The following is a 27,290-nucleotide window of genomic DNA, read 5'->3' as shown; positions in this document are numbered from 1 at the left end:
GCGCTGCCGGCGCCGAGTTTTATATGGCAGGGTGATCTGATCTGGCCAACCAATCGCTGATATCGACATGTATGGGTACCACATGATCGCAGGATGTACCAAAGAGTCTCCTGCGTGTTAATTGGCTGAGAAATAGCGCCCAAACTTACAGGAAACGGATGATGAGATTTCCTCGAGTATCGCAAGATGCTCGTCCGAGTAACGAGTACCATCGAGTACCCTAATACTCAATCGAGTACCAAGCTCGGACGAGCACATTTACTCATCACTAGTAAAGACTTAAACAAAAGGAAGAAGCTGTTTCTTAGTATCCTAGTGTCCAGAAATCTCATTGTTGCTCTTAGACGTCAATGAAACAACTACACTAGTAAACCTTTAGCTGGACTCACTGGGGGTTACCGGGTTAGTTTCACAACTCTACCGCATAACGATACAAGACAGTGATATTACTCCCAGTCGACATAATAATCCCTGTGGGAACAACAAATAGACAAGACTCTGGGAATCTCTGCCTCATTTACCATATATATGAGCTGTTTATTGGAAGATCTGTATCGTTTCATTTGAAATCTTTATTAAAAATGTTCCCGTGACCGGCCCATGGCCATAACAACTCATGATGTGATGCTTACCTATTCTTTGTATAATGGTTCCTAGTGGTTCCCTGGTGTAGAACAAGTCCCTCTGCCTGTGATACAAGATTAGACGATGGCTTCCAGCAGCCATAAGCGCTATCATGTACACGGCTTTGATTCCAGGCAACATCTGGAGGATTACATGTCAGACAAACCTGAAATGGTCTTTGAAGAGGATATCCTGATATTTCCTATTGAATGTTTAGCAAAAACTTTCTCACAAGGTATGTATCTTATCTTTCTATGTTATATGTTATTGCCAGGTGCATGGGCATAAAGATTTTATCCTGATCCAACTACAATTGTCTACACGCCACCCATGTTTTGTAAGTGCTATATATAGAGACTTGGCTCCTATCTGCCCAGTTGTAGGCTTGTTCACTTGTACACTTGGTATGGGATGTACGGTAAGCACTTGCATCTGTAGGTTGCTTTTGCACTTTCAGTTTTTTTGTCTGTACTTAAGCCACATGCCGCGTGCAACCTACAGTGTGAACAGAGTCATAGAGGTGTGGGCAATTTTTACTTTTTTTCATGCCAAAAACATGCAGACTCCAGATTTCTGCCGCCACCACAGTTATTGGCCTTGGGTCTTGTTTATTGTCATTACAAATAATAGCAAACTGTAATGGTTGAAAAAACATTGTTTAATCAGTTGAGTTAATCAGTGGAATTGGTGTATACAGTACCTCTAGTGTATACTGTAGTTGGGGAAGGTCCTGTATACCTGAATCCAGGCCTGTATTTAGAGTTCATGCTGCCCTAGGCACTTTGCATGCCGAGGCGCCCCCCCCCCCCCCCCCCCCCCCCCCCCGGCGAACTAGTGCCCCCTTCCCCTCGGCACTGGCAGGTTACATGCATGGTGTATACCCTGGCACAGCTGGCAGGCCGGCACTCCAGCACCCAGTACTACTGAGCGGCACCCCCCGACTGTCAGTAGTACTGGGGTGCCCTTTTGCTTGATGCCCGCTCTTCTCATCATCAGACGTGATGGAGGAAGGAAGGAGGGCGGGGACTTAATTTGGGGACCGCTTCTGTCCAGTGTCGGACTGGGGCACCTGGGGCCCACCAATATAGAACCAGTGAAACGTGACATGCTGACCCGCTCCTTTCCTGGATTTATCTGTATCTGTGACAAATCTCAGAACACCCTCCATTTATACAGCTCTCAGGGTATGCTGGGATTTGTAGTCTCTGAGAGGACAACCCTGTAATAAATCACTGTGTGCAGAGGCTCCTGGTGGCTGCAATCTGTGGGTGACAACCATCAGCCCTGAAGGTCCAGCAATACATCTGTCTACACTGTACTACAACTCCTAGCATATCCTGAGGGCTGCAGACTGTCAGTACATGCTGGGAGTTGTAGTGCATGCAGCTGTTAGGTCCTAGGAGGCTTGGTGGAAGATCAGAATACATAGATCTGTGGGGGCTCAGTGCAGGGAAGTGACCCCAGAACATCACTAATAGGGGATAGAACAAAAACATCTACTCCTATCCCCTATTAGTGATGTTCTGGGGTCACTTCCCTGCACTGAGCCCCCACAGATCTATGTTTTCCTATATGTCGTATAATGCACCTAGGACCCAACTAGAACAGCTGCAGGCACTACAACTCCCAGCATATCCCGAGGGCTGCAGACTCAGTACATGCTGGGAGTTGTAGTGCCTGCAGCTGTTGTAGTTGGGTCCTAGGTGCATCATACACTGGATGCTTTGTGGGAGATCAGAATACATAGATCTGTGGGGGCTCAGTGCAGGGACGTGACCCCAGAACATCACTAATAGGGGATAGGGGGAGATGTTTTTGTTCTATCCCCCATTAGTGATGTTCTGGGGTCACTTCCCTGCACTGAGCCCCCACAAATCTATGTATTCTGATCTCCCACAAAGCACCTAGTGTATAGGACCCAACTACAACAGCTGCAGGCACTACAACTCCCAGCATGTACTGAAAGTCTGCAGCCCTCAGGATATGCTGGGAGTTTTTATGCTGCAGCTGTTGTAGTTGCATTCTAGTTTAAAAGTTTGGGCTAGTGTACTGTAGTGACCGCAGGGCTGTCAGTACACTACCGCAAACCATACACTGACCCATTTAGACCCCAATGGTACACAGGCTCTGCACACTATAGAAGTGATTACAGTGCAGTTACTAATGACTCACAGGTGACGTCTTCTCCGATTGCCATTGCTCACTTTTTTCTTTCTTCTCCATCTGGTGCAGCCATCATGATGACTTCTCCGACCACAACTCGTCTGCAGGCGGGCAGAGCAGGGTGACTGGGGAAGGGAGGCAGCTGGGGGTAACTGGGGAAAGGAGGCAGCTGGGGATGGCAGGAGGAACAGCTGGGGTGATAGGGGGAGGGGGAGAAGCTGGGGAGTAGCTGGAGTGACAGGGGGAGCAGGAGAAGCTGGGGAACAGGGGGAGCAGCTGGGGCGATGAAGGCAGCTGGGGCAATGGGGAGAAGCTGGGGCGACAGGGGGAGAAGATGGGGTGGCAGATGGGGTGGGGGATAGGCTGGGGTGACAGGGGGAGGGGGAGAAGCTGGGGAACAGGGGGAGCAGCTGGGGTGACAGGGGGAGGGGGAGCAGCTAGGGGTGGCAGGGGGAGAAGATGGGAGGGCAGCTGGGGTGGCAGGGGGAGAAGCTGGGGCGACAGGGGGAGAACCTGGGGCGACAGGGGGAGAAGCTGGGGAATGGGGAGAAGCTGGGGAACAGGGGGAGCAGCTGGGGCGACAGGGGGGCAGTCGGGTTAACAGGGAGGGGAGAAGCTGGGGAACAGGGGGAGAAGCTGGGGCGACAGGGAGCAGCTAGGGGTGGCAGGGAAAGCAGGAGAAGCTGGGTAACAGGGGGAGCAGCTGGGGCGACAGGGAGGGGGAGCAACTAGGGGTGGCAGGGAAAGGGGGAGAAGCTGGGTAACAGGGGGAGCAGCTGGGGCGACAGGGGGAGCAGGGGGAGAAGATGGGAGGGCAGCTGGGGTGGCAGGGGAGCAGCCGGGGGGGGGCAGAGGGAACAGCCGGGGGGGCAGAGGGACCAGCCGGGGGGGGGGGGGATGCAGAGGGACCAGCGGGGGGGGGGGGTGGATTAGCCGGCCGGCAGGGACAAAGGCAGGCTGGGAAGGAAGGTCCCCCTATGCAGGGCCGGCGTGAGCTTCCGGCACAGACTGTCACACAGGCCGGAAGCTCACATTGCAGCCCCGCGATGCCCAAACTTCCCTGCTCAGCAGCGTGCGTGTGACGTCATCACGCCGCTGCTGAGCAGGGAAGTTCGGGCATCGCGGGGCTGCACTGTGAGCTTCCGGCCTGTGTGACAGTCTGTGCCGGAAGCTCACGCCGGCCCTGCATAGGGGGACCTTCCTTCCCAGCCTGCCTCTGTTCCTGCCGCCCGACTGATCCCCCGGCCGACTGATCCCAAGACCCCCCGCCGCACCACCCGGGCGCGGATGTCAGCGGCGGGGCGACTAGGGGGTAAAAAAAAAAAAATAATTAAATAAAAAAAGAAATGTGTCCTGCGGGTGCCGCTCCCCGCAGGGCGCCGCCCTAGGCACCGGACCACGGGTGCCTAGTGGCAAATACGGCCCTGCCTGTATATAGTCAGAAGGGGGGGTGTAGTGTATAGTTTGGGGGTCCTGTATATCTCGATTGTATAGTGCGCATGTGTGTGTGTTTGTGTGTGTGTGTGTGTGTGTGTGTGTGAGGGTGTGTGTAGTGGGTGTGTATGCCTGTATTGTAAAGTTGGGGGAGATCCTGTATAATTGTAGTGACCAGTTGGGAGGGATCCTGTATACCTGTCATGTAGATTTAAGGGGGTCCTGTATACCTGTCATGTAGAGTTAAGGGGGTCCTGTATACCTGTAATGTATAATTCAGGGGTGATAAGACTAAATTTATATGTTGACATCTCTCTATGGAGAGAAGCCGAAAACCCAGGTAAAGGATGGTTTTTAAATTATATCTAGAGTTGGAATCCTGCAGTATTACCAGCTCGTTACTTATACGTCATGGACACAGACAAGACAATGTATCATGATTATAAGCCTGGAGAAATGGCCCAAGTTTTATTATGGTCATCACATTTTATAGACAGATAAAATATAGGGTGGTAACAAATGCTAATAAGGCATAGATGAGGCGGTGCTAGTGATTTAGATATTCAGTCATGCGCAATGGCATCTATATTAGTATTCATTATTATTATTCAAAAAGGTCAAAAAGGGTAGAACAATACATTCTGTGCAAAGATACTTTTTCATGAATCCAAGAGCACAATGTATTTGTTTTCCATAAATTGTTTATAGATAAGTGTCTCTGGGTCCTTGGGGATTGTGTCTACATATGATAACTTTCCAGGAGTTGTTCTCAGTGACGTGCGTCCAGCATTCCTCTTCTTTATCCAGAACATCTCTCTGTCACCCTCTGATCACGCTCTGATCTCTTAAGAGGGCAATATATATAGGTGTAGTCATATAGGTACGGTGCAAGTAGGTAAAATCCCATAATCTGGCCTTATCATTCCCCCATTTGACATCCGTGAAGCCTTGGACTGAAATCACTGTGGTTGGTACATAGCCAGAGGTTCCAAAGATACTGTCTGAGCCGCGGGTTGCTCAGGGGTCACATCTTCTCCATAGGGTGAACCCATCCTCCAAGTACTTGTCCAGCATCCAACCTCCAGAAATGTCCAGGCGACACAGATTCAAGAGAACCGGAAAAGGAAGGGAAAACACAGTTAGTTACTCTTTATCTAAGAATTGATCTTCTCCTCTTTCGAGGTTTTATGCGAAAGAAAATACACATAAACACTTGTACTGGCAAACAGATCAGTATTATGCATAAGACCACTTGGATGAGACCCTGAAGGACTCCTATTAGTTTATGGGCATCACCATAGGATAGACAAAAATAGTACCATACATTTTATTGAAAGTTATAGATGGCGGAACAAACTTACAGATGTGGTAGTGAGATCTGCAATAACCGAAAGAAAATACTAAACAATGGATGAGTCTGTACAGTATACGCCAATATACAGCTTAGTTACAACAAAACAAATAACAGCTTATTGTCAATACCCAAACTAATATATATATATATGACAAATACCTCTCCGGATTTTATCAAAATAACAAAACCTTATTGTCTTATCACTGTATATAACAGACGTGACTCTATAACAAGGACTCTACCACTTCAGCATCATGTGGGTATTGGAAAGTCACAACAACTAACTTTAAAAAGTTTCTGAAAAGGGAAAGTTTAGATGTCAGCAAATCTTATCTCATGGCAAAAGCAAAAATAAAAAGTTGATTGACACATAAACCAAAAACAGCATAACAGGTAAATGCAATAAAATCTCCACAATGTGACCTACTATGTAACCACTAGATTCACTTATAATAACCAGATAGTGAATTCACAATCTTCAGTAAGAGATTCTCAAAATTTCCACTTCTTTTTAGTCTTTTTACTTCATTTTGTACCTAGAAAACATCTTTATGATTAGATCACACAGGACTAATGACTGGTCTCATGGTCACATCTCTTCCTGTACATAATCATATAGTATAATACATACACCAATAATATGAAGTAACTTGGCGCTTATTACCGATATATTTGGATCCTACTGAATTGTCTCTTGTTTCACTGAGATCATCACATATTACACATAAAATAACCACCATAGAAATAAAAGCAAAGTGTAAACGATACATCACCTAAGGTTTCAAAGCCTTTTTATGAGAATAATATATCATATGATCCTTTTTGTAATAGTAGCATTGGTATGGATCCTTTATCCTTAAACCCATCTTTTGACTGACAGGCCTCTTTACAGACACTTGGATTCTTGGCCTCAGTTATATCGCTTCTTTTAAGGCCACTAGTATCACCTCAGACATTGGCTTTGTTGTCTCCCATAGTTTTGGCTGACCTGTAAAGAAGACACCAGTACAGACAAGGACACACCTATATAGGCCACCTGTAAGGACATACCTATATAGGCCACCTGTGGCAGGTGGATGACGTCCACTTACATTCCCTGAAACAGGCAGGAAGATGACAGACTATGCAGACAGGCACTTTATGGTGTTACTTACAGTAGGTTATGACAGGTGTAGACAATACAGCCCTACATAACCCTCTCTGCTATATTTGTTGTCCCCTGGGCCGCCCAATGTGAGGATACTACACCACATTACACATGGCTTCCTTCTGCTGATTTTGTCAGATAACTTACAGTGGGATACAAGGCAGGCGGCAAACACAGTTACTTATTTACTGTCTGACTGCCATCTTTACCCTGTACCTCCTCTCCATCCGCTGGTCTCACAGCTTGTTGCTGATTGTCTCTGGAAAAGACTTAAAAAGAAACAGATCCACATCTCCCCTCCACCTGTACACTATGTACGGTTACCTCAGGAAGGGACTGGAAACATCTCCCCATTCCCTTGTACGCGGTTACCTTGGGAAGAGCACAGAAACCACAGCATCACCAGCTTTATCCATCATCCATCACCCTTTAGGCTTCAGGGTTTGTCTGCGTGAACGTTGCGTCAGCCGCTCTATGGCACCTTTTCTTCTTCTTTGAACATTTTTTTTTTTTTTTACAAGTGTTTTTGGTAAGCCCAGGGACCAAACAAATCTCTAATTTGCCAATTACCCCATAATAGTGGGCTTCATATAGACATCTGCACAGTTACCTTCAACCATCCTACATGTCTCAGTGATTGTCCTCACCTCCAGCTTATGGCAGGAGCGGTTTCTGCAGTGGAACGTCACACTGCATGGCGGTCACCATATATCCTTGCGTCTTGTGTCATCCATCTTTGAAAAGTCTGAGATAATCTACAATAAAAAAACTTTTAAACTTTCATTAATATTTGGGCTTTCAATTACATTTTCATCTTTCACAATTTAAAATATCAAACACAATAAGTAATAAAAACATCCTTATTCAAAAATAAAAAATTTGTACGGTGTTTAAAAAAAAATTAAAACATCAAAATTGGCTACTCCATCAAAATGGGCTGCTCCCATTTCCATTCACCTCTATCCCCTCCCCCATTTGAATCTACATCAAGAGGCAACAGAGATGCTGGATTCAATGCACTTAACACAAAATATATATATATTGGGGGCATAAGGAGTGCAGACTGAAGCCATGGACATGGGTTTGGTTTTTACTAGGGATAAAAATACATATATATTCATGAGCTAAGTTTGCTATAATCATCACAAAACTGTTAACCCTAAAAATAAAAACATTAAAAAAAATTAAATGAATCCACTGAAATGAATATTCCTTCAATACGCTGCTCTTATCAGTAAACAGAACGCTCTGTACCTCACTTCTAACCTTGAGCAGTGAGCAGTAAAATCATAGATACAAGAGTTAAAACTTCTTGGAAGTTTTTTTTTTTTTTTTTTTTTTCTAACATCCTCGAAGTTACAGAAGATATCAGCGCTGTGCTCTTATACACCAGACTGTAACCTTGGACAGTGGCACACATACTTATAACTTAGTAGGAAAAAAAAACAATTTGCATAGAACTTATTAGGATAGTTGTGTACACATATATACACATATATATAAAGACTTGTTAAATAAAGTTACATAGAAATATATATTACAGTAGTAAGTTACTACTCCTTAGAAATATATATATTTTACTGTAGTAAACTACTTCTTCTTTGAAATATCATACGTTGGGGACACACACTTAAAGAAAATCTGCTTACAATATATATTGGGATACATATATATACCTACAAAATACTTTTTTTTAAATAAAAATGTGTAAGTTACAGTAATAAGTTACTACAGGCTCCTTATACCATTGGGTTCTTAATAAGTGCACAAAATTCTGCGTTTGATCTTTACCAATTATCACTTTTCTCTTGACATTCCTAATAAAACGTACTTTTTCTCTCTGACTACTGACACTTCCGTATAACAATCTTATACACTAACAGGTCTACTAAACCGGACTTCTTCAAACAGTCTCATTGCTTTTCCTTTCAACAAACCTTTGTCTACCTTTCCTCACCCTCAGGTAATAACATTTCTTAATAAATGTGCAAAACAGTTGTTAGACTCTATCGGAGAGTCCTGTGCCCGCCCCCTCAGTGACACTAAGCAGTATGGGTGGAGGACAGAAATGCCAGGAGTTAAAATGGCCTCCGGACTAGATAACCGGATATAGGGGTGTTGGCTTAGGGCATGGTTTTGAGACGTCACAATTATAATACAGACGTGGATGATATGAGGGAGTGGTCGGCTTTCAGTCGCCATCTTTGATTACAAAAAAACTGGCGTACATGAATAAGCAAATGTTCCACGGTCGGGACAACAGAAAATGATCAACATTTTGTAACAAGTCACATACTACTTCTAAAGGGGAACACCAGCTAAGTAAGACTGGCTGAAATATAGTATATAATGTAGGAGCGTACATTACATTACACTAACAGCTCTGATTCTTTTTTTTTTCTCTAACTCTGCTTGCATGTGATCTGCAGCCCTCAGAGCTGTTTAATGACCTTGTACAAAACATAACAAATAACACACACAAAAAAAACTTTGTATGCTGCTTCACTACGCAGCATTAATTAACCTCTTTTCAGCTCTCTCAGTACTGTATCTAGCAATGAGCTGGACTGTTCTCCTTGTCTGAGTACGTGGCTTTGTACTTAGACACTTACATGGCAATGTACACTATTTGAGGTTAGGCTGCCCACCTCCAAAAAGGCATTGGTCTTACTATCAGGTAAGGGGCACTTTAAATCAAAGTAACTACTTCAACAGCCGACCAAGGGGAAGATTCCTGCAGAACAAAGGGTCTATACGCCACCATTGGACGTAGGTTGGCATTTCGCAGGATCTGGGGTTTGTATACAGATATAAACTGGGTACAATGGTGTAACATAATGATGTGGCTTGGGTCTGCCACACACACTACAATATTCTGTCTTATCTAGATATTGCTGGTCACCGGCACATGTCCACCCAGCTAGACCTGTGCTTCCCACCCATTATCCTGAATGTTTTCCTTCTGTCTGACCCTCTGGCTCTCATCTATCTACTCCACACCCTCCCCTCTTAGAACTCTAATCCTTGATTCCCCCTTAGGGATAGTACTTACATTGACCCTAAGGTTCCTGGAAATTCCAAGGACCCATTTGCCCTGCATGTTACATGTAGATCTGGTTACCTACCCACAAGGCAAAAATAAGTGTGCACAGGAGTGTGAGGAGTTTCCCAGGTGTCGGTCAGAGAGCCAGAGGTTGGTGGGGCTAAGGCATGTATCTGCCTTCATGTCAAACCTCCTAAAGATCTGTTCTAGATCTTGCACTGCATCTTCTCATGCCCGTCGCTAACTATCTCTTAGCTATTCAATTTCCCATAGCCCTCCCATAAAGATGATGAGTTCCTGTTTTTTTTTTTAGTGAACATCTGTCCCATTCTCGCACCCAGCCCTAGGTAGCTTATTGGGGATTGTCCAGACCTATCTAGGTCTTATAGTAGGCTCCTGCTTGCGGCGGGATGCCTTCCCTCTTTGCCATCCTCCTAAGCGGCGAGAATAATCCACGGGTCTATTGATCCATGGCGCCTACATCTTGTACCGAATTGACAGGGCACAAGCAAGGAGTGGAATTAATACAAGTACTATTTCCACTGGTCACCGAACAGATTGTTTTCACTTCCGGAACCCATTCATACAGAGAGTCTATGCGCCTACTGTCCGTGACCTTGCAGCTGCTCTCGATATTATGCTGTATTACAAGGGTTAAGCATTAATCACAGCCTCCCCGTAAGGACGCAGAAGTGAATAAGTTCGGCAATCCCTTTCCTTAATTCAGCATGAATACAGCAACAGCTTATCTCAATCACACCACAGTCTGCGACGGCAATGCAGCACTTTAACCTTGTCCTATCCTGGGTTACAGAGTTCTTTGTCTAACAAATAGACTCAGCTTTACAAACATATAGAGAACGCAAGTGACGGGAATCTCATTAGATCCGTTCCCCTGAGGCGCAGATAGTACGTAAGAAAGGAAAGTCTTTCTTACCTGGCCAGTTATATCTGCGCGTCCGATGACGGATAAATCACCGCATCCCGTCTGTCTGCGTTCTGGTTGCAAGCGGCTGAGTCCCGGTTCGGACGCCAAAATGATAAGACTAAATTTATATGTTGACATCTCTCTATGGAGAGAAGCCGAAAACCCAGGTAAAGGATGGTTTTTAAATTATATCTAGAGTTGGAATCCTGCAGTGTTCCCACTCGTTACTTATACGTCATGGACACAGATAAGACAATGTATCATGATTATAAGCCTGGAGAAATGGCCCAAGTTTTATTATGGTCATCACATTTTATAGACAGATAAAATATAGGGTGGTAACAAATGCTAATAAGGCATAGATGAGGCGGTGCTAGTGATTTAGATATTCAGTCATGTGCAATGGCATCTATATTAGTATTCATTATTATTATTCAAAAAGGTCAAAAAGGGTAGAACAATACATTCTATGCAAAGATACTTTTTCATGAATCCAAGAGCACAATGTATTTGTTTTCCATAAATTGTTTATAGATAAGTGTCTCTGGGTCCTTGGGGATTGTGTCTACAAATGATAACTTTCCAGGAGTTGTTATCAGTGACGTGCTTCCAGCATTCCTCTTCTTTATCCAGAACATCTCTCTGTCACCCTCTGATCACGCTCTCATCACGCTCTGATCATCTCCAGTCTCTTAAGAGGGCAATATATATAGGTGTAGTCATATAGGTACGGTGCAAGTAGGTAAAATCCCATAATCTGGCCTTATCAGGGGGTCCGTATACCTGTACTGTATTGCTTGGGGGCCCTGTATACCTGTGGTATATAGTTTGTGGGGGGGGGGGTCATGTATACCTGTAGTATATAGTGGGGTTCCTGCATACCTGTAATGTATAGTTCAGTGGTCCTGTATACTTGCACTGTATTGTTGGGGGGTCCTGTATACTTGTAGTGTATAGCTGGAGGGGGGAAGCCTGTTGCCAAAGGGTGAATCCCAGTGGGGAGAACACCAAACCACCCTGATACATAGTCCCTCAGGTCCTCACTCGGTTGCGAGCATTGGGACCTAAATAGGGAAACACCAGGGTGGCCCCTGTCAAAGTCTAACTCTGTGGCGAGTATAACGACATAAAACAAGGGTTACCAAGGCTAGGCATCCATCGACAGCTGTTTCAGGATATTTGCCCCTCATCAGTGTGGAGCAGGATTCTGACTACTGGGGGCAATGAAAAACAGACCAACAAAATACAACAATCACTGAACTCAGGGAGAACAGTGAAAAAAATCCAATGGAATACTCATTTAAGAGTCTCCATTGATTGCCCCCTACAAAATTTGAATATGCAAAGAAGGGGTCCAAAAACCCCGAAACGGCTGTCTGTGGATGGATGCCTAGCCTTCTTATGTCGTTATACTCGCCACAAAAAAGTTTGTTTCTCATAAGCTGTTATAGGTGAAGTAACTTATAGCAGCAAAACTTATTGAAGCCCTCCATAGAGTGTGAGGCGAAGTCAGCGCCCCACAAAACCTTTCCGTTTCTGCTTTGCTGGGTGCCCTCAACCCCATTTAGCCGCAACAAAAAAAGTTTGTTTCTCATAAGCTGTTATAGGTGAAGTGACCTATAGCAGCAAAACTTATTGAAGCCCTCCATAGAGTGTGAGGCGAAGTCAGCGCCCCACAAAACCTATCCATTTCTGCTCTGCTGGGTGCCATCAACCCTGTTTAGCCGCACCAAAAAAAAGTAAAAAAAAAAGTTTCTTTCTCATAAGCTGTTATAGGTGAAGTAACCTACAGCAGCAAAACTTGTTGAAGCCCTCAACAATACTGGCCTGGGTGCAATCAACTGCTGCCTCCTCCTGCTGCTCAACTTGTCTCTTCTCAACAATACTGGCCTGGGTGCAATCAACTGCTGCCTCCTCCTGCTGCTCAACTTGTCTCTTCTCAACAATACTGGCCTGGGTGCAATCAAGTGCTGCCTCCTCCTGCTCCTCAACTTGTCTGTTCTCGACAATACTGGCCTGGGTGCAATCAACTGCTGCCTCCTCCTGCTGCTCAACTTGTCTCTTCTCAACAATACTGGCCTGGGTGCAATCAAGTGCTGCCACCTCCTCCTCCTCAACTTTTTATTCGCAATTTGTTTTCATTATTTTTGCACTTCCACTTTTTTCATTGTAATAGCAACTGCAACTAAACGAAACTATACCGTGTGTGTGTGTGTGTGTGTGTGTGTGTGCATGCGTGCGTGTGTGTGTGTTTTAAGGATAGGGGTGTTGTTAGACACTGACATCATCTTTGTGAGGTAAAATCTGATCTCCAGAACATTCTACCAGTTATTTCTTTGGGTGTGTTCTCCTGGTGAACTCCCACCAGGCCTGGCTGCCATATCTGTGACTGTGAGGTTTTGGACCTGTCACTATAGCTCTGGCTGAGGCTGATCCCCCCACCTGTGCATTGCTGGGGAGACATGTGATTCTGGTGATGTCACCTGTGTGTGCAGTGTGGAGATTTTCCCATTCATCTCTATGGGGCGGTCTTCCCCATCCCCCTCCCCTCCTGTCCATCAGACCAGGACAGGACCTTCGCTCCAACCTTCCCGGGCACCCAATGTACCTGCCTGCCAAATTTGGGGTCAGACGGTTCAGGCATTTGGAAGTCTATAGAAGACAGACATTTTTATTATATAGATAAACCAATCCTCACCCACCACCTACAGTCCACGAGGAAAGGAGGGAAAATGACTTTTTCTCTGCACTTGAATTTATTTTTTTAATGAATTTTAAATAGTTAAAAAAATGGCAGTTTTTATTTTATTCTTTCATCTTTTTGGTGAGAAGAAATTCAGAGGGGGCGACCACCTTCACCCAGGTAGGTGACCTGTATGGAAGAGCGTAAAGTCTTTGTCATTGAATATGATGAAGCATATAGGGAGGTCTTTAAAGGGAATCTGTCAGCTCCCGGGCACTACCTAAGGTGCTGACAGTGTGCTGTAGCTGGCAGTCCCCCAGTAAGCATGGTGCCTTTTTAGTAATTTTCCATGCAGCGGATTATGTACAATCTTTTGTCTCCTACTGTCACAGAGCAGTTGTTCGTGCCACACTTGTCATGCATCCTCCTCCCTCTTCATGAATAATCAATGCTGCCCGGCCTCCTGCTCGTTCAGCTGTCAGATTGCAGATCAGTCCTCTGTAGGCAGGTTATGTCTGAAAGAATCTCTCCTCTGTAATGTGTTGGAGCTGTGGTCTAGGGGTAACTCACCTGTCTAGAAACCTGACAGCAGTTCATTCTCTGGTTCAAATCCCCTGATGGAAATTAAATAGATGTCTTTTTTTTCCTCATTATTGTATCATTTTTAAGGCTATGTTCACACACTGTATTTTTGCTCAGTATTTTGCAACCAAAACCAGAAGTGGATTGAAAACACAGAAAGGCTATGTTCACACACTGTTGAAATTGAGTGGATGGCTTTCATTTAATGGCAAATAATTACTTTTTTTTTTCTTTTTTTTAAAACAAGGTCCAATATTTGCCATTAAATGACGGCCATCTGCTCAATTTCAACAGTGTGAAAACATAGCCTTTCTGTGTTCTCAATCCACTTCTGGTTTTGGTTCCAAAATACTGACCAAAAATACTGTGTGTGAACATAGCCTTGAAAATGATACAATAATGAGAAGAAAAAAAGACATTTACTTAATTTCCATCAGGGGATCCAAACCAGAGAATGAACTGCTGGCAGGTCTCTAGACAGGTGAGTTACCCCTAGACCACAGCTCCAACACATTAGATCGGAGAGATTCTTTCAGAGATAACCTTCCTACAGAGGACTGATCTGCAATCTGACAGCTGAGCGAGCAGCATTGATTATTCATGAAGAGGGAGGAGGATGCATGACAAGTGTGGCACGAACAACTGCTCTGTGACAGTAGGAGACATAAGATTGTACATAATCCGCTGCATGGAAAATTACCAAAAAGGCACCATGCTTACTGGGGGACTGCCAGCTACAGCACACTGTCAGCACCTTAGGTAGGGCCCGGGAGCTGATGGATTCCCTTTAAAGTTAGTGAGGTCAGCTTTCCTTTATAAACCCTAAAACATTTTTAACTTGAATGGATGGATGATGGATGAGGATGGGATTTATTTGTCAATCATTTAGCTGTATTTTGAAAATCTTTGTATCAATAATTATAATACATTTTTGTTTTATTATAGATATCATTTTAGATATGAGCAAACATTTATAAAGTACACAAACTGTTTTTGTTTGTTTGTTTGTTTGTTTGTTTTTTGCTACCCAAAATGTACTTTGCAATGACTGAACTAATGTGTCCATAAAATATGCTGGGAGGTGAAATAAAAAAATAAAAAATTTGGGGTGTTTAGTGTTTACGCAGTTCGCCTTATGGTAAACTTAGAATGTTATCCATGTTCCTCAAGTTAGTACGATTACAAAAATAGGCGTTTTTTATATATATATATTTTTTTTTTTTTGTACTGCTTTTAAAAAATGTAAACCTTTTAAAAAAAAAAGGGGAAAAAAAACTAAATGTATTTAAACTTGTTCTATTATCATCCTTATAAGACGTTTTTTGGTCTAATTGAGATGTCACTTTTGTACCATAATCTGTACTTTATATCGGTAGCTTGCTTGCGTATATACAACTTTTTGATCACTATTTCTTAAAGTTTTTCCAGATTTGATTTAACCAAAAATCACCATTTTTTTTAATGCTTACCGTTTACCGTACGAGATCAGAAATGTAATAATTAAATATTTTGGGTGGTTCGGAATGCAGCAATAGCAAATTTATTTATTTTTATTTATTCCAATTGTTTTTAACAGTAATTTGTAAACCAGCAGCACTCTGATGGCTCATAGAAATGAATGCAGTGCATATGCACTGCATTAATCTCTGCAATCAGTGCTCGATTACTATAGGTTGCTGAAGTCCATAGTAAATGATTGGCAAACCGAGATCAGTGCCATTACGTTGCTGAGGCCTGGCCCGGGAAGTAGGGTTAATCAGTGAACAGTGTTTGTCTCCATTCATTATGTAGCAGTGGCAATGTGTAACTGCAGCTCAGCTCCTATTCACTTGAATGGGACCTAAGCTGCAGCTGCACAAAGCAAACACTACACAATGAATGGAGACAAACTCTGTATACTATGTATTGAACAGCTGATCAGCACGGATGCTGGGTGTCTGCACCCCACCAGTTACTCCAAAGCTATCCTGTGGTTCCTGTGGATAGCTCACCAGGAAATTTTGCCCAGAGATCCCCTTCAATACTATCTGTAGAGTATATACAAATGTAATATTTGGCATCTTTCATCTGATAAAAATATCCTGTATTAGTTTACTGTTGCCCAGTTAAGCAACCCTGTTCTGAGGCTGCGTCCCCTCAATCACTAGCCCTTCCACACCATCTTGGAAGAGATCCCATCCATAACATAGCAGCTTCTAGAGGGACATGGGACTATTAAAGGGGAACTCCAGGTACGGGTTAAATAAAATGAAACTTCTGCAGAAGCATATAGCATTACTTACCTATCTATCCCAGTTTTGAAACTACCAAAAATCCATTTGTTTGGGGGGGGGGGGGGGGGGGGGGGGGGGGTTCTGTATTGTGTTTCTGTACGTCCTGGTTGAGCAGTTCCCAGAATGCAGTACTGGTTCCAGAATGCAATGCTTTCCCTCAGTTGTTCATCACATTCCACAGTCCTTGCAGCAGCTGCTTCTGGCCGGTCAGAAATAGTGTATCACTCGGGGGATTGGGGGATCCAGCCTCCTGTGACATCACGCCCTGCCCCCTGTCTGCATCATCAGCCTGTGCTCAGCAAACACACACAATGTGAGGCAGAGGCATGGAATATTTGTCTCCTAAGGTGGGAGAGCAGTGGGAACAGGAGACAATGTGAATTGGCGCAGAGGCCATTTTTCTTCACTTCCTGGATTTCTATCAGCTACCAGTGTGGCAGAACCGCACAGATACAGTAATACATTGTATAGACACATCTAAATAACTTTAAATGTACTTTAAATATAAAACAAAACTTCCTTATGCAGAGTTCCCCTTTAAGTTACTCAGCATCCTCCATAAAGTTACACTGCACACTGAGGCCAAGTGACATTGTATCCAAGATCTCTCAGCCTCCTCCATTGTGCCTGCCCTTGTTTGGTGTAATTCTGTGGAGGAAGCTAAGTGATGCAAAGGTCACGTGCCCCTCACATGCTGCCATCTTATGGACGGGATCTCTTCTGAGATAGCATGGATCAGTGATCGAGGGGGCAGAGGTTCAGAAGGCTGCAGAAAGCAGTGGTCACCCGTTTGCTGTACAATTATTATACAAGTACGATAGTATTGTTAAGTCAATATGGAGAGTCAATGCTATTGGTCACAGGGATGAAGTATTATTTGTACAGTGTTCTGTAGTACTGTCGGTAATATAGGTCTTTATGTAGTATTTTTTTAACTCAGTAACCATATGTGGTAATATTATGTGGGCACTATGTAGTGGTACTGGTCATGGTATTATTTGGGTCTTATATGTTGGCACCATTGGTAAAATTTATTAAATAAATTCAACCAAATCTAACCTTAAAGGGGTACTCCGAGCTAGGGGGCTTTTTTGCCTATGGCCGGCGAGGAGGTGGATGAGGGCAAGGGCGTCCCCTTACCTACCTGGTTCCAGCGCCATGTCCTGGATTGCGCCGCTCTGGTCTGCACTGCCCGGCTTATTCCTGGTCTCTGACGCTGGCTTAAAACGTGACGTAAGTGGCAGCCAGTCAGTGGCAGAGACTGGCGGCTGAGATGACTTTAAACCTCACTTCTCAAGCCCGCATTAGAGATCAGGAAGTGAATGGGCAGCGCAGACCGGAGCAGCGGGATCCGGGACCCGGCGCTAGAACCGGGGAGGTAAGGGGATGCCATTGTCCTCATCCACCTCCTCCCTGGCAATAGGCGAAAAAGCCCCCTAGCCCGGAGTGCCCCTTTAAAAGAACAGGGGCACTCCGGGCTAGGGCTATATATTTATTTTTAATTTTTATTTTTTGGGGGGGGGGGTGCATAACCACTGATCACACTTTATGCTGGAGGTGATACAGGCATAGATGGTTACTTATCTACAATATCTAGAAGCATTTAATATTCGCGACACTTCAATATTTGGATTTATTCGGCAGGTCACATTAATGGAGATGTCCTGATTGACCTCAGTGTTGGTTCCTTTGTTCACCATCTCTATGCCGCCTGTGAGTTTTTTAAACACATCATAGTGCTGAAGATGAGGGATAGATGCATCCTGGAGCTGAAGAGATGGCTGAATACACGGACAGGAGCATTTAGCTGGGGACATGCCACAAAGATTCATGTAGAGATGGAAGGAAAGAGGTAAAGGATTTTTCCATATTTTAGAACAGGGGTGGGGAACCTCCGGCCCGCGGGCCGCATCCGGCCCCTGACACCTCCGGATGCGGCCCGCGGCTCCCCTGTGACATGCGCCGCTCTGGAGGGGAAGGAGCCGGCATTCACAGCATCGTCCTGTGTCTGTGACAGCTGCCAGGAGGATGCTGTGAGTGCCGGCTCCTTCCCGAGCAGAGCGGCGCACATCTTCTGTCTCCTGCAGTTTGCGGCTCTCCTGTGATGTGCGCCGCACTGGTGAGGCAGGAACTGGCATACACAACATCTTCCTGTGTCTGTGCCGGCTCCTTCCCCAGCAGAGGGGCGCACGTCTTCTGATTCCTGCGGGCCGCGCGCGATGACGTCATTTCATTGCGCGCCGCCTGCAGGAGAAGACCGGCACAGAAGAGAGGAGGAAGAAGAGGACCTGGGCAGCGTGAGAGCGGAGGAAAGGTGAGTGGGATGTTTATTTTTTTTTATTTGGGGCAGGCACTGGGGGGTTAACTAGGCCACCAGGGACATGACTGAGAGGGTTAAGAAGGCCACCAGGGACATGACTGAGGGGGTTAAGAAGGCCACCAGGGACATGACTGAGGGGCTTAACTAGGCCACCAGGGACATGACTGAGGGGGTTGGAAGGCCACCAGGGACATGACTAAGGGGCTTAACTAGGCTACCAGGGACATGACTGAGGGGGTTAGAAGGCCACCAGGGACATGACTGAGGGGCTTAACTAGGCCACCAGGGACATGACTGAGGGGCTTAACTAGGCCACCAGGGACATGACTGAGGGGGTTAGAAGGCCACCAGGGACAAGATTGAGGGGCTTAACCCCTTCGTGCTGCAGCTAGTTTGGGCCTTAATGACCAGGCTAATTTTTCAAAATCTGACCTGTCTCACTTTATGCTCTTATAGCTCAGTGATGCTTTAACGTATGCTAGCGATTCTGAGATTGTTTTTTCGTCACATATGGCACTTTATGTTAGTGGCAAAATTTGGTCACTATTTTGTGTGTTTTTTGTGAAAAACATCAAAATATCATGAAAAATTGAAAAAATTAGCATTTTATGAACTTTGAAATTCTCTGCTTCTAAAAAAAGAAAGTCGTAGCACATAAATTAGTTACTAAGTCACATTACCAATATGTCTTCTTTATTCTGGCATAATTTTGTAAACATATTTTACTTTTTTAGGGTGTTATGGGGCTTAGAAATGTATCAGCAAATTATCACATTTTCGTGAAACTGATTTTTTTAGGGACCAGTTCTTTTTTTAAATGGATTTAGAAGTCTGGTATCCTGAAAACCCCCATAAGTGACCCCATTTTGGAAACTACACACCTTAAAGAATTAATCTAGGGGTATAATGAGCATTTTAACCCTATAGGGGCTGGAGGAAAGTATTCACAATTAGGCAGTAAAAAAATTGAAAATTTTAATTTTCCAATAATATATACGTTTAGTTTAAAGTTTCTCATTTTCAAAAGGAATATGAGACAAAAAGCACCCCAAAATTTGTAATGCAGGTTCTCTTGAGTACAACGGTACCCCATATGTGGGCGTAAACCACTGTATGGGCACACAGCAGGGCTCAGAAGGAAGGGAGCGCCAATTAGCTTTTCCAATGCAAATTTTGCTGAAGAAGTTTCTGAGCGCCAGGTGCGTTTGCAGTGCCCCTGTAGTGTCAGCAGACACCCCATAAGTCACCCCATTTTGGAAAGTACACCCCTCAAAGTATTCATCTTGGTGTGTGGTGACCATTTTGACCCCATAGGTATTAGAGGAAAGTATTCAAAAGTAGACAGTAAAAATGAAAAACTCAAATTTTTCCAATATTATGTTCTTTTAGTTTGAAATTTCTCAATTTTATGAGAAACAAGAGGAAAAAAGTACCCCAAAATTTGTAACGCAGGTTCTCCTAAGTGAAAAGGTACCTCATATGTGGGCATAAACCACTGCATGGGCACACAGGAGGGCTCAGAAGGAAAGGAGCGCCAATTAGCTTTTTCAATGCAGATTTTGCTGAAGAAGTTTCCGAGTGCCAGGTGCGTTTGCAGAGCCCCTGTAGTGTCCGCAGAGTAAAATCTCCCAATAAGTCACCCCATTTTAGAAAGTGCACCCCTCAAAGAATTTATTTTGGGGTGTGGTGAGCATTTTGACCCCACAGGTGTTTGAGGAAAGTATTCAAAAGTAGACAGTAAAAATGAAAAACTCGATTTTTTCCAATAATATGTTCCTTTAGTTTGAAATTTCTCAATTTCTCCAGGAACAGGAGAGAAATGTCACCCCAATATATGTAAATCAGGTTCTCCTGAGTAGAACTATACCCCATATGTGGGCATAAACCACTGCATGGGCACACAGCCGGGCTCAGAAGGGAAGGAGCGCCAATTAGCATTTTCAGTGCAGATTTTTCTCAAGAAGTTTCTGAGCGCCAGGTGCGTTTGCAGAGCCCCTGTAGTGTCAGCAGAATAGATTCCCCCCAAAAGTCACCCCATTTTGGAAAGTGCACCCCTCAAAGAATTCATCTTGGGGTGTGGTGACCATTTTTACCCCACAGGTATTAGAGGAAAGTATTCAAAATTGGCCAGTAAAAATGAAAAACTCAAATTTTTCCAATAATATGTTGGTTTAGTTTGAAATTTCTCAATTTGACGAGGAACAGGAGAGAAAACGTACCCCAAAATCTGTAACGCAGGTTCTCCTGAGCACAACGGTACCCCATATGTGGGCATAAACCACTGTATGGGCACACAGCAGGGCTCAGAAGGGAAGGAGCGCCAATTTACAGGAGCAAAATTGCAGCTAGTAATGGTTATTAGAATAGCGCAGTTACTAAAATAGAATAAAAAAAATGAGATTACAGGTAATGTGGGGTGGTTACGGGCAACCAGGGGTGGTTATGGGCAACCTGAGGTGGTTACAGGTAATCTGGGGTGGTTACGGACAACATGGGGTGGTCACGGGCAACCTGCTGTGGTTACGGCAACCTGGGGTGGTTACAGGCAACGTGGGGTGGTTACGGGCAACGAGGGGTGGTTATGGGCAACGTGTGGTGGTCACGGGCAACCTGCTGTGGTTACGGCAACGTGGGGTGGTTACAGGCAACGTGGGCTGGTTACAGGCAACGTGGGCTGGTTACAGGCAACGTGGGCTGGTTACGGGCAATCTGCTGTGCTTACAGACAATCTGGGATGGTTACAGGAAACGTGGGGTGGTTACGGGCAACCTGCAGTGCTTACAGACAATCTGGGGTGGTTACGGGCAACTTGGGGTGGTTACGGGCAACCTGCAGTACTTACAGACAATCTGGGGTGGTTACAGGCAACGTGGGGTGGTTACGGGCAACCTGCAGTGCTTACAGACAATCTGGGGTGGTTACGGGCAACTTGGGGTGGTTACGGGCAACCTGCAGTGCTTACAGACAATCTGGGGTGGTTACGGGCAACGTGGGGTGGTTACGGGCAACCTGCAGTGCTTACTGACAATCTGGGGTGGTTACGGGCAACGTGGGGTGGTTACGGGCAATGTGGGGTGGTTACGGATAAACTGAAGTTCTTATAGGCAATCTGGGGTGGATACCTGTTATCTGGCATGGGCACCGCAATCTGGAGGGGGTCATTGGCAATTTGGGGTGGTCAGAGGCGCTGTGGCGTGGTCAGAGGCGACGTGTGGTGGTCAGAGGCAACGTGCGGTGGTCAGAGGCGATGTGCGGTGGTCAGAGGCGACGTGCGGTGGTCAGAGGCGACGTGCGGTGGTCAGAGGCGACATGTGGTGGTCAGAGGCATCGTGGCGTGGTCAGAGGCATCGTGGCGTGGTCAGAGGCAACACGCGGTGGTTACGTGCAATCTGGGGGGGGTTACATGTAATCTGGCATGATTACGGGGAACCTGGGGGGTTATGTGCAACCTGGAAGGGTTACAGACAATCTGGGATTGTTACTGATAAACTGAAGTGCTTATAGGTAATCTGGGGTGGGTACATGTAATTTGGGGTGGTTACGGGCAATCGGGAGGGGGTCACTGGCAATTTGTGGTGGTTACGGGCAACGTGCGGTGGTTACGGGCAACGTGCGGTGTTACGGGCAACGTGCGGTGGTTACGGGCAACGTGCGGTGGTTACGGGCAACGTGCGGTGGTTACGGGTAATCTGGGGAGGGGTTAGGGGTAATTTGGGAGTAAACTGCAATTATTACTATAATAAAAAGTGTGTGTTTTATTTTTTTGTATGTTTGTCACTTTTTGTACTTTACATATTCATTTTCACTGTATTACTATGATTACTGTGATATTTTCTATCTCAGTAATCATAGTTCAGTGACAGAGACCAAATTGGTCTCTGTCACTTTAAATTTTCAGAGTTGGCTGGTTGTGAAGCGCATGCGCACTTCATAACCAGCCAGGACGTCGAGGAGGAAGGAGCTCCGTGGATCCGGTGAGTATATGGGGAAGGGGGGGTGACTGGGGGACGGGGGTGACAGGGGGGGTGGGGGGCGACTTGGGGGGTAGGGGGACATCACTTTTTATCCCCTGTCACCAATCATTCATGGTAACAGGGGATAAAAAGTGCCTGGATGCACATGGCACAAGCGATCAGCGGTATATAGTATATACCGCTGATCGCTTGTACCGGGACCCCACAGGGGGGTCCCCGATGACTGCCCCATGCTCTCCGCTACCTCCGGTGGCGGAGAGCATGGGGCTTTCATTCATTTTAACTTTTACATCGCTGTGAACCGACATTAGTCGGTTCACAGCGATGGCGGCGGCCATCTTGGAAATGATGGCTGCCGGGGGAGGGGGGTTAGTTATTGGGGCACTAGGGGGGGCTGATCTGAGGTCTGGGGGACACTTATTTCATCTCCGCCCGCCGTAGATTCACGGCGGGGGGAGATGAAAGGTGGCGGCGGCACCGGTAATCTCCTTTACCGACGGTCGCCGCTATAACGTTAATAGCGGCGATCGTCGGTAAGGGGGGGGGGGCCGGGACGGACCCCACACACTGCCCCAACCCCTCAGCTACCTCCGGAAGCCGGGGGGATGGGGTGGGGGCCGTCCCGGCCCCGCAGCCTTATTCTCTGCCATCGCCGTAAAAAGCTGATGGCAGCAGAATAAGGACCATTAGTGACCGCCGTAGAAAGCCGTATCGGCGGTCACTAAGGGGTTAACTAGGCTACCAGGGACATGACTGAGGGGGTTAGAAGGCCACCAGGGACATGACTGAGGGGCTTAACTAGGCCACCAGGGACATTACTGAGGGGCTAACTAAGCTACCAGGGACATGACTTGGGGGCTAACTCGACTACCAGGGACATGACTGGGAGGTTAACCAGGCTACCAGGGACATGACTGGGGGGCTAACTAGGCCACCAGGGACATGACTGGGGGGCTAACTAGGCCACCAGGGACATGACTGGGGGGCTAACTAGGCCACCAGGGACATGACTGGGGGGTTAACTAGGCTACCAGGGACATGACTGGGGGGCTAACTAGGCTACCAGGGACATGACTGGGGGGATTAACTAGGCTACCAGGGACATGACTGGGGGCTTAACTAGGCTACCAGGGACATGACTGGGGGGATTAACTAGGCTACCAGGGACATGACTGGGGGGGATTAACTAGGCCTACCAGAGGCATCACTGGGGGGGGGGGGTAATTAGGCTACCAGGGACATGACTGGGGGTTAACTCAGGCTACAGGGTATCACTAAGGATTCACATCAGGTACAAGGGGCATGACTGGGGGTTAACTACAATAGCAGGGGCATTAGGGGAACAATACTTTGCCTTGTCCCGGGTGCTGCAAACCCACGCTACCCTGCTGCGCACGGTATGCGGCCCTCAAATCATTTTATAAATGCCCGACTGGCCCTCAACATGGAAAAGGTTCCCCACCCCTGTTTTAGAGGAAACCCATTGTCATTTTTGCCAGTATACAAGAGATATGAAGCAGACCTAGGATATGTTTAAAGCGACTCTGTACCAAAATCTGCCTCCCCCTCCTCCAACCGCTTGTACCTTCGGATAGCTGCTTTTAATCCAAGATCTGTCCTGGGGTCTGTTCAGCAGATGATGCAGTTATTGTCTTAAAAAACAACTTAACTAAATCACAGAAAAGCGTGCTGACTAAGATAAAATATAACTTTTAATTATAATTTATTTTTTTTAAAAACACTCAATACCCACATACATAGACCAACATAACATAAAAACATAGATAGCCACTTAGATACATATATTTGCAGTGTCCCAGAACAGCCCTTCTTATGCTCACACTTTTATTATAGCCAGTTCTGTTCTGGAAAGCTATGGTCCACTGCAAACAGCGTGTGTTGTGTCACCCCTGCAGTATTCAGGTCTGCTATTTCATTCATTTATTGCATGTATATTCAGGTATCAGTGTCTAATGGTATTATGTCGCCCCCCAGTGGTCAAGTATGATACTTCTCATGTATATTTTTCTGTGTATGCCTAATGGTGTGATGATGCAATGGCTGGATGTCACGTGACTTCCCCTGCTTCCATGGTAACTCCAATGGTCATCGAGCTTTTGGCTGGGGTTACCATGTGACTTCCTGTTCTACCTCAGTCTATCTCCTGCGGGGATAGGGTGTGTTGCTCTGCTGTTCCTGTTCAGTCGAGTCTTGTCCTCCACCTTCAGGAGACAAGTTCTGTCCGTCCTCTCTCCCTGCTAAGAGAGAGGCCTGCGTGTGCTCTGCTGCTCCAGTCCACTGGCTGTGTCCCAGTGTCCCCAACATACGGTATCACATAGTAAGATTAGATACAGAGCCCCAGCAGATGGTATCCCACACAGTGGGATTAGATACAGTCATCTGCTCTCATAACACTGTAGGATAAAGTCAGCCATGGAGGTGGGGGCACCTTCTGGAGACATCTGATAGTGAATGTTATATGTACTATGGAAGGACTACAGCTGTGTTGTGCTGGCACTTGTAGTCCTCCCCTCAATGACTCACCCACTCTCCCTCATGCAGTATATTGGAGTCATGGGTGGCATGTCCCCCCTGGGTGAAGCACTAGGTACTTGTCCCTCCATCCAGCACCTCCACTGCACTGCTCCTCACACAACACCCGGGAGATCAGCTCTGCTAAGTGACCAGGGCATGCTGCTAAGTGAAGGAGGTGGGGGTGGAGGTTTTGTTTCTGTTTGTGTCAGGGCTGTTATCTGATGCTGCTATCAGAGTCTGTACAAAGCTGCTACAAATGACGGATTTCCAGGGAGGGGGCATGTCAACAGGACTGAGCAATTAACAGAAGCAGACACAGAGCTGACAGGACATTCATCTTCATGTATTTAAAAAAAATATTCATTTAAGCTTATTAATGTATATTGCAAAAATTCTTATCATGGCCTAAGCTCTCTAAGGCTGGGTTCACACTACGTATATTTCAGTCAGTATTGTGGTCCTCATATTGCAACCAAAACCAGGAGTGGATTAAAAACACAGAAAGGATCTGTTCACACAATGATGTAATTGAGTGGATGGCCGCCATTTAATGGCAAATATTTGCTGTTATTTTAAAACAACGGCTGTTGTATTGAAATAATGGCCGTTATTTACTGTTATATGACGGCCATCCACTCAATTTCAACATTGTGTGGATGGCTGTGTTTTTAATCCACTCCTGGTTTTGGTTGCAATATGAGGACCACAATACTGACTGAAATATACATAGTGTGAACCCAGCCTAAAACTGAATGTTCAAAATATTTTATAGTTAAAAGCAGCAGGACATCTCATCTCATGACATGACTTTTCTCATTTTCCCATCTCTTTCAGTGATCGGTTAGAGGACAAAGAAGGAAAAGTGAGATCAGCCGCTCAACATGTAGTGAAATTTGACCCTGAGAAGGATAATATGACGGATCCGATAGTCTTACCACCAGCCGATTGTATTATAAGTGTTTGGTTCCTAGACAATATCTGCAAAGACCAAGATGATTACATCAGATATCTGAGGAAGATCTCAAGGATGTTAAAACCTGGAGGACACCTGATATTATATGGATGTTTAGATTTAACATATTACACAGTCGGGAAAGACAAGCTCCATGCTTTCACATATGATGAGGATTTTGCCAGGAAAGCTCTAGTTAGGGCAGGGTTTAGTGTAGACTTCTGTGAAGTTAAGAAAAGAACAGCTGTGAGTGACATTACTGACTATAAGTCCATGATATACCTTGTAGCACACAAAAAGCCCTAAATCTATCTTGAGAGATTACCTGAACGCTGGATTCTCAGCTCACACTGCACATTAGTGCTCTATACTGTCCTTTATGCTGCTGCTGCTTCTGAGTGTGCTATAGAGATATATGTATGAGGAAGTATATGAAACATCACAGCCATCTTACTCTGAATATTTCTTGTTGTGATAATATTTCAATATTACATTAAAAAAAAATCTTTATCCCTTTATAAGTCCTTAAATGTGATAAATCAGCAGTGCATTGGATTTATGCGTTATTCACCACATCTAGTATAGACTATTGTCCAAACTATGATGCTCAGTCTCTTACCGCACTAAACATATTGTACTTGTCCCAGTTTATTGCACTTATAATCTTGAAAATTTGCACCATGACTATTCACAGTCCTTGGTGTTTCTAGCTCTAGACAATCCATGGTGATTAATTATAAATTACAGTGTAGAAAGAAACTAGAAGAATTTTGTTTAATTTCCTTTACTGTTCCTCCATGAAAGCATTCAGACCCCACATGTTTTGTTTTTTTTGTCATTTCTCTTCAGGGGTCATTGGCAAGTACAGATGCACAATACTGGTGGTAGCTGGACACCCATTAATAATAATGCTCGCAAGAGCTGAGTTGCTCAGTCTCCAGTATAGAAGGTGTTGGGCATCATGGAAGTCCGGTGACATTGTTATACTGATACTTCCAAGGATCTTTTCCCATAAGAATTATAGTTATATGTGATAGAAAAATTGGAAGCCCCACCACCATTTATACCTCCTTAAGACATTCCTTAGACAAAGCTTGCTAACCTATTAGATTATAGGTCTGATGTCATGTGATCGGTCGCTTTCATTCTGTTCCGTTTGCTTTGTATGAATAGTGTAATAAAGTGAAGATGATCCCATTCATCTCTTTGTGTCCTTTACTAGGGTGGAAACATTATCACTTACTTGCTCCACAGGTTTTACGAACCTTTATTTATAAG

At 45.2% G+C, this 27,290-nt stretch overlaps 1 protein-coding gene across 1 annotated transcript; it reads left to right on the top strand.

Annotated features, from left to right (window-relative positions):
* The first annotated feature begins 708 nt into the window (after positions 1 to 708).
* Positions 709 to 26,318, top strand: LOC138768627 (indolethylamine N-methyltransferase-like). Its single transcript, XM_069946578.1, has 3 exons — positions 709 to 859; positions 17,876 to 18,083; positions 25,895 to 26,318. Exons 1-3 carry the CDS (start codon positions 709 to 711, stop codon positions 26,316 to 26,318), a joined length of 783 nt encoding a protein of 260 aa, XP_069802679.1.
* The last annotated feature ends 972 nt before the right edge of the window (positions 26,319 to 27,290 follow it).

Source organism: Dendropsophus ebraccatus, chromosome 12 (genome assembly GCF_027789765.1).
Source record: "Dendropsophus ebraccatus isolate aDenEbr1 chromosome 12, aDenEbr1.pat, whole genome shotgun sequence".
In the NCBI taxonomy this organism is placed as follows: Eukaryota; Metazoa; Chordata; class Amphibia; order Anura; family Hylidae; genus Dendropsophus; species Dendropsophus ebraccatus.
This window is presented reverse-complemented; position numbering and strand designations above follow the sequence as displayed.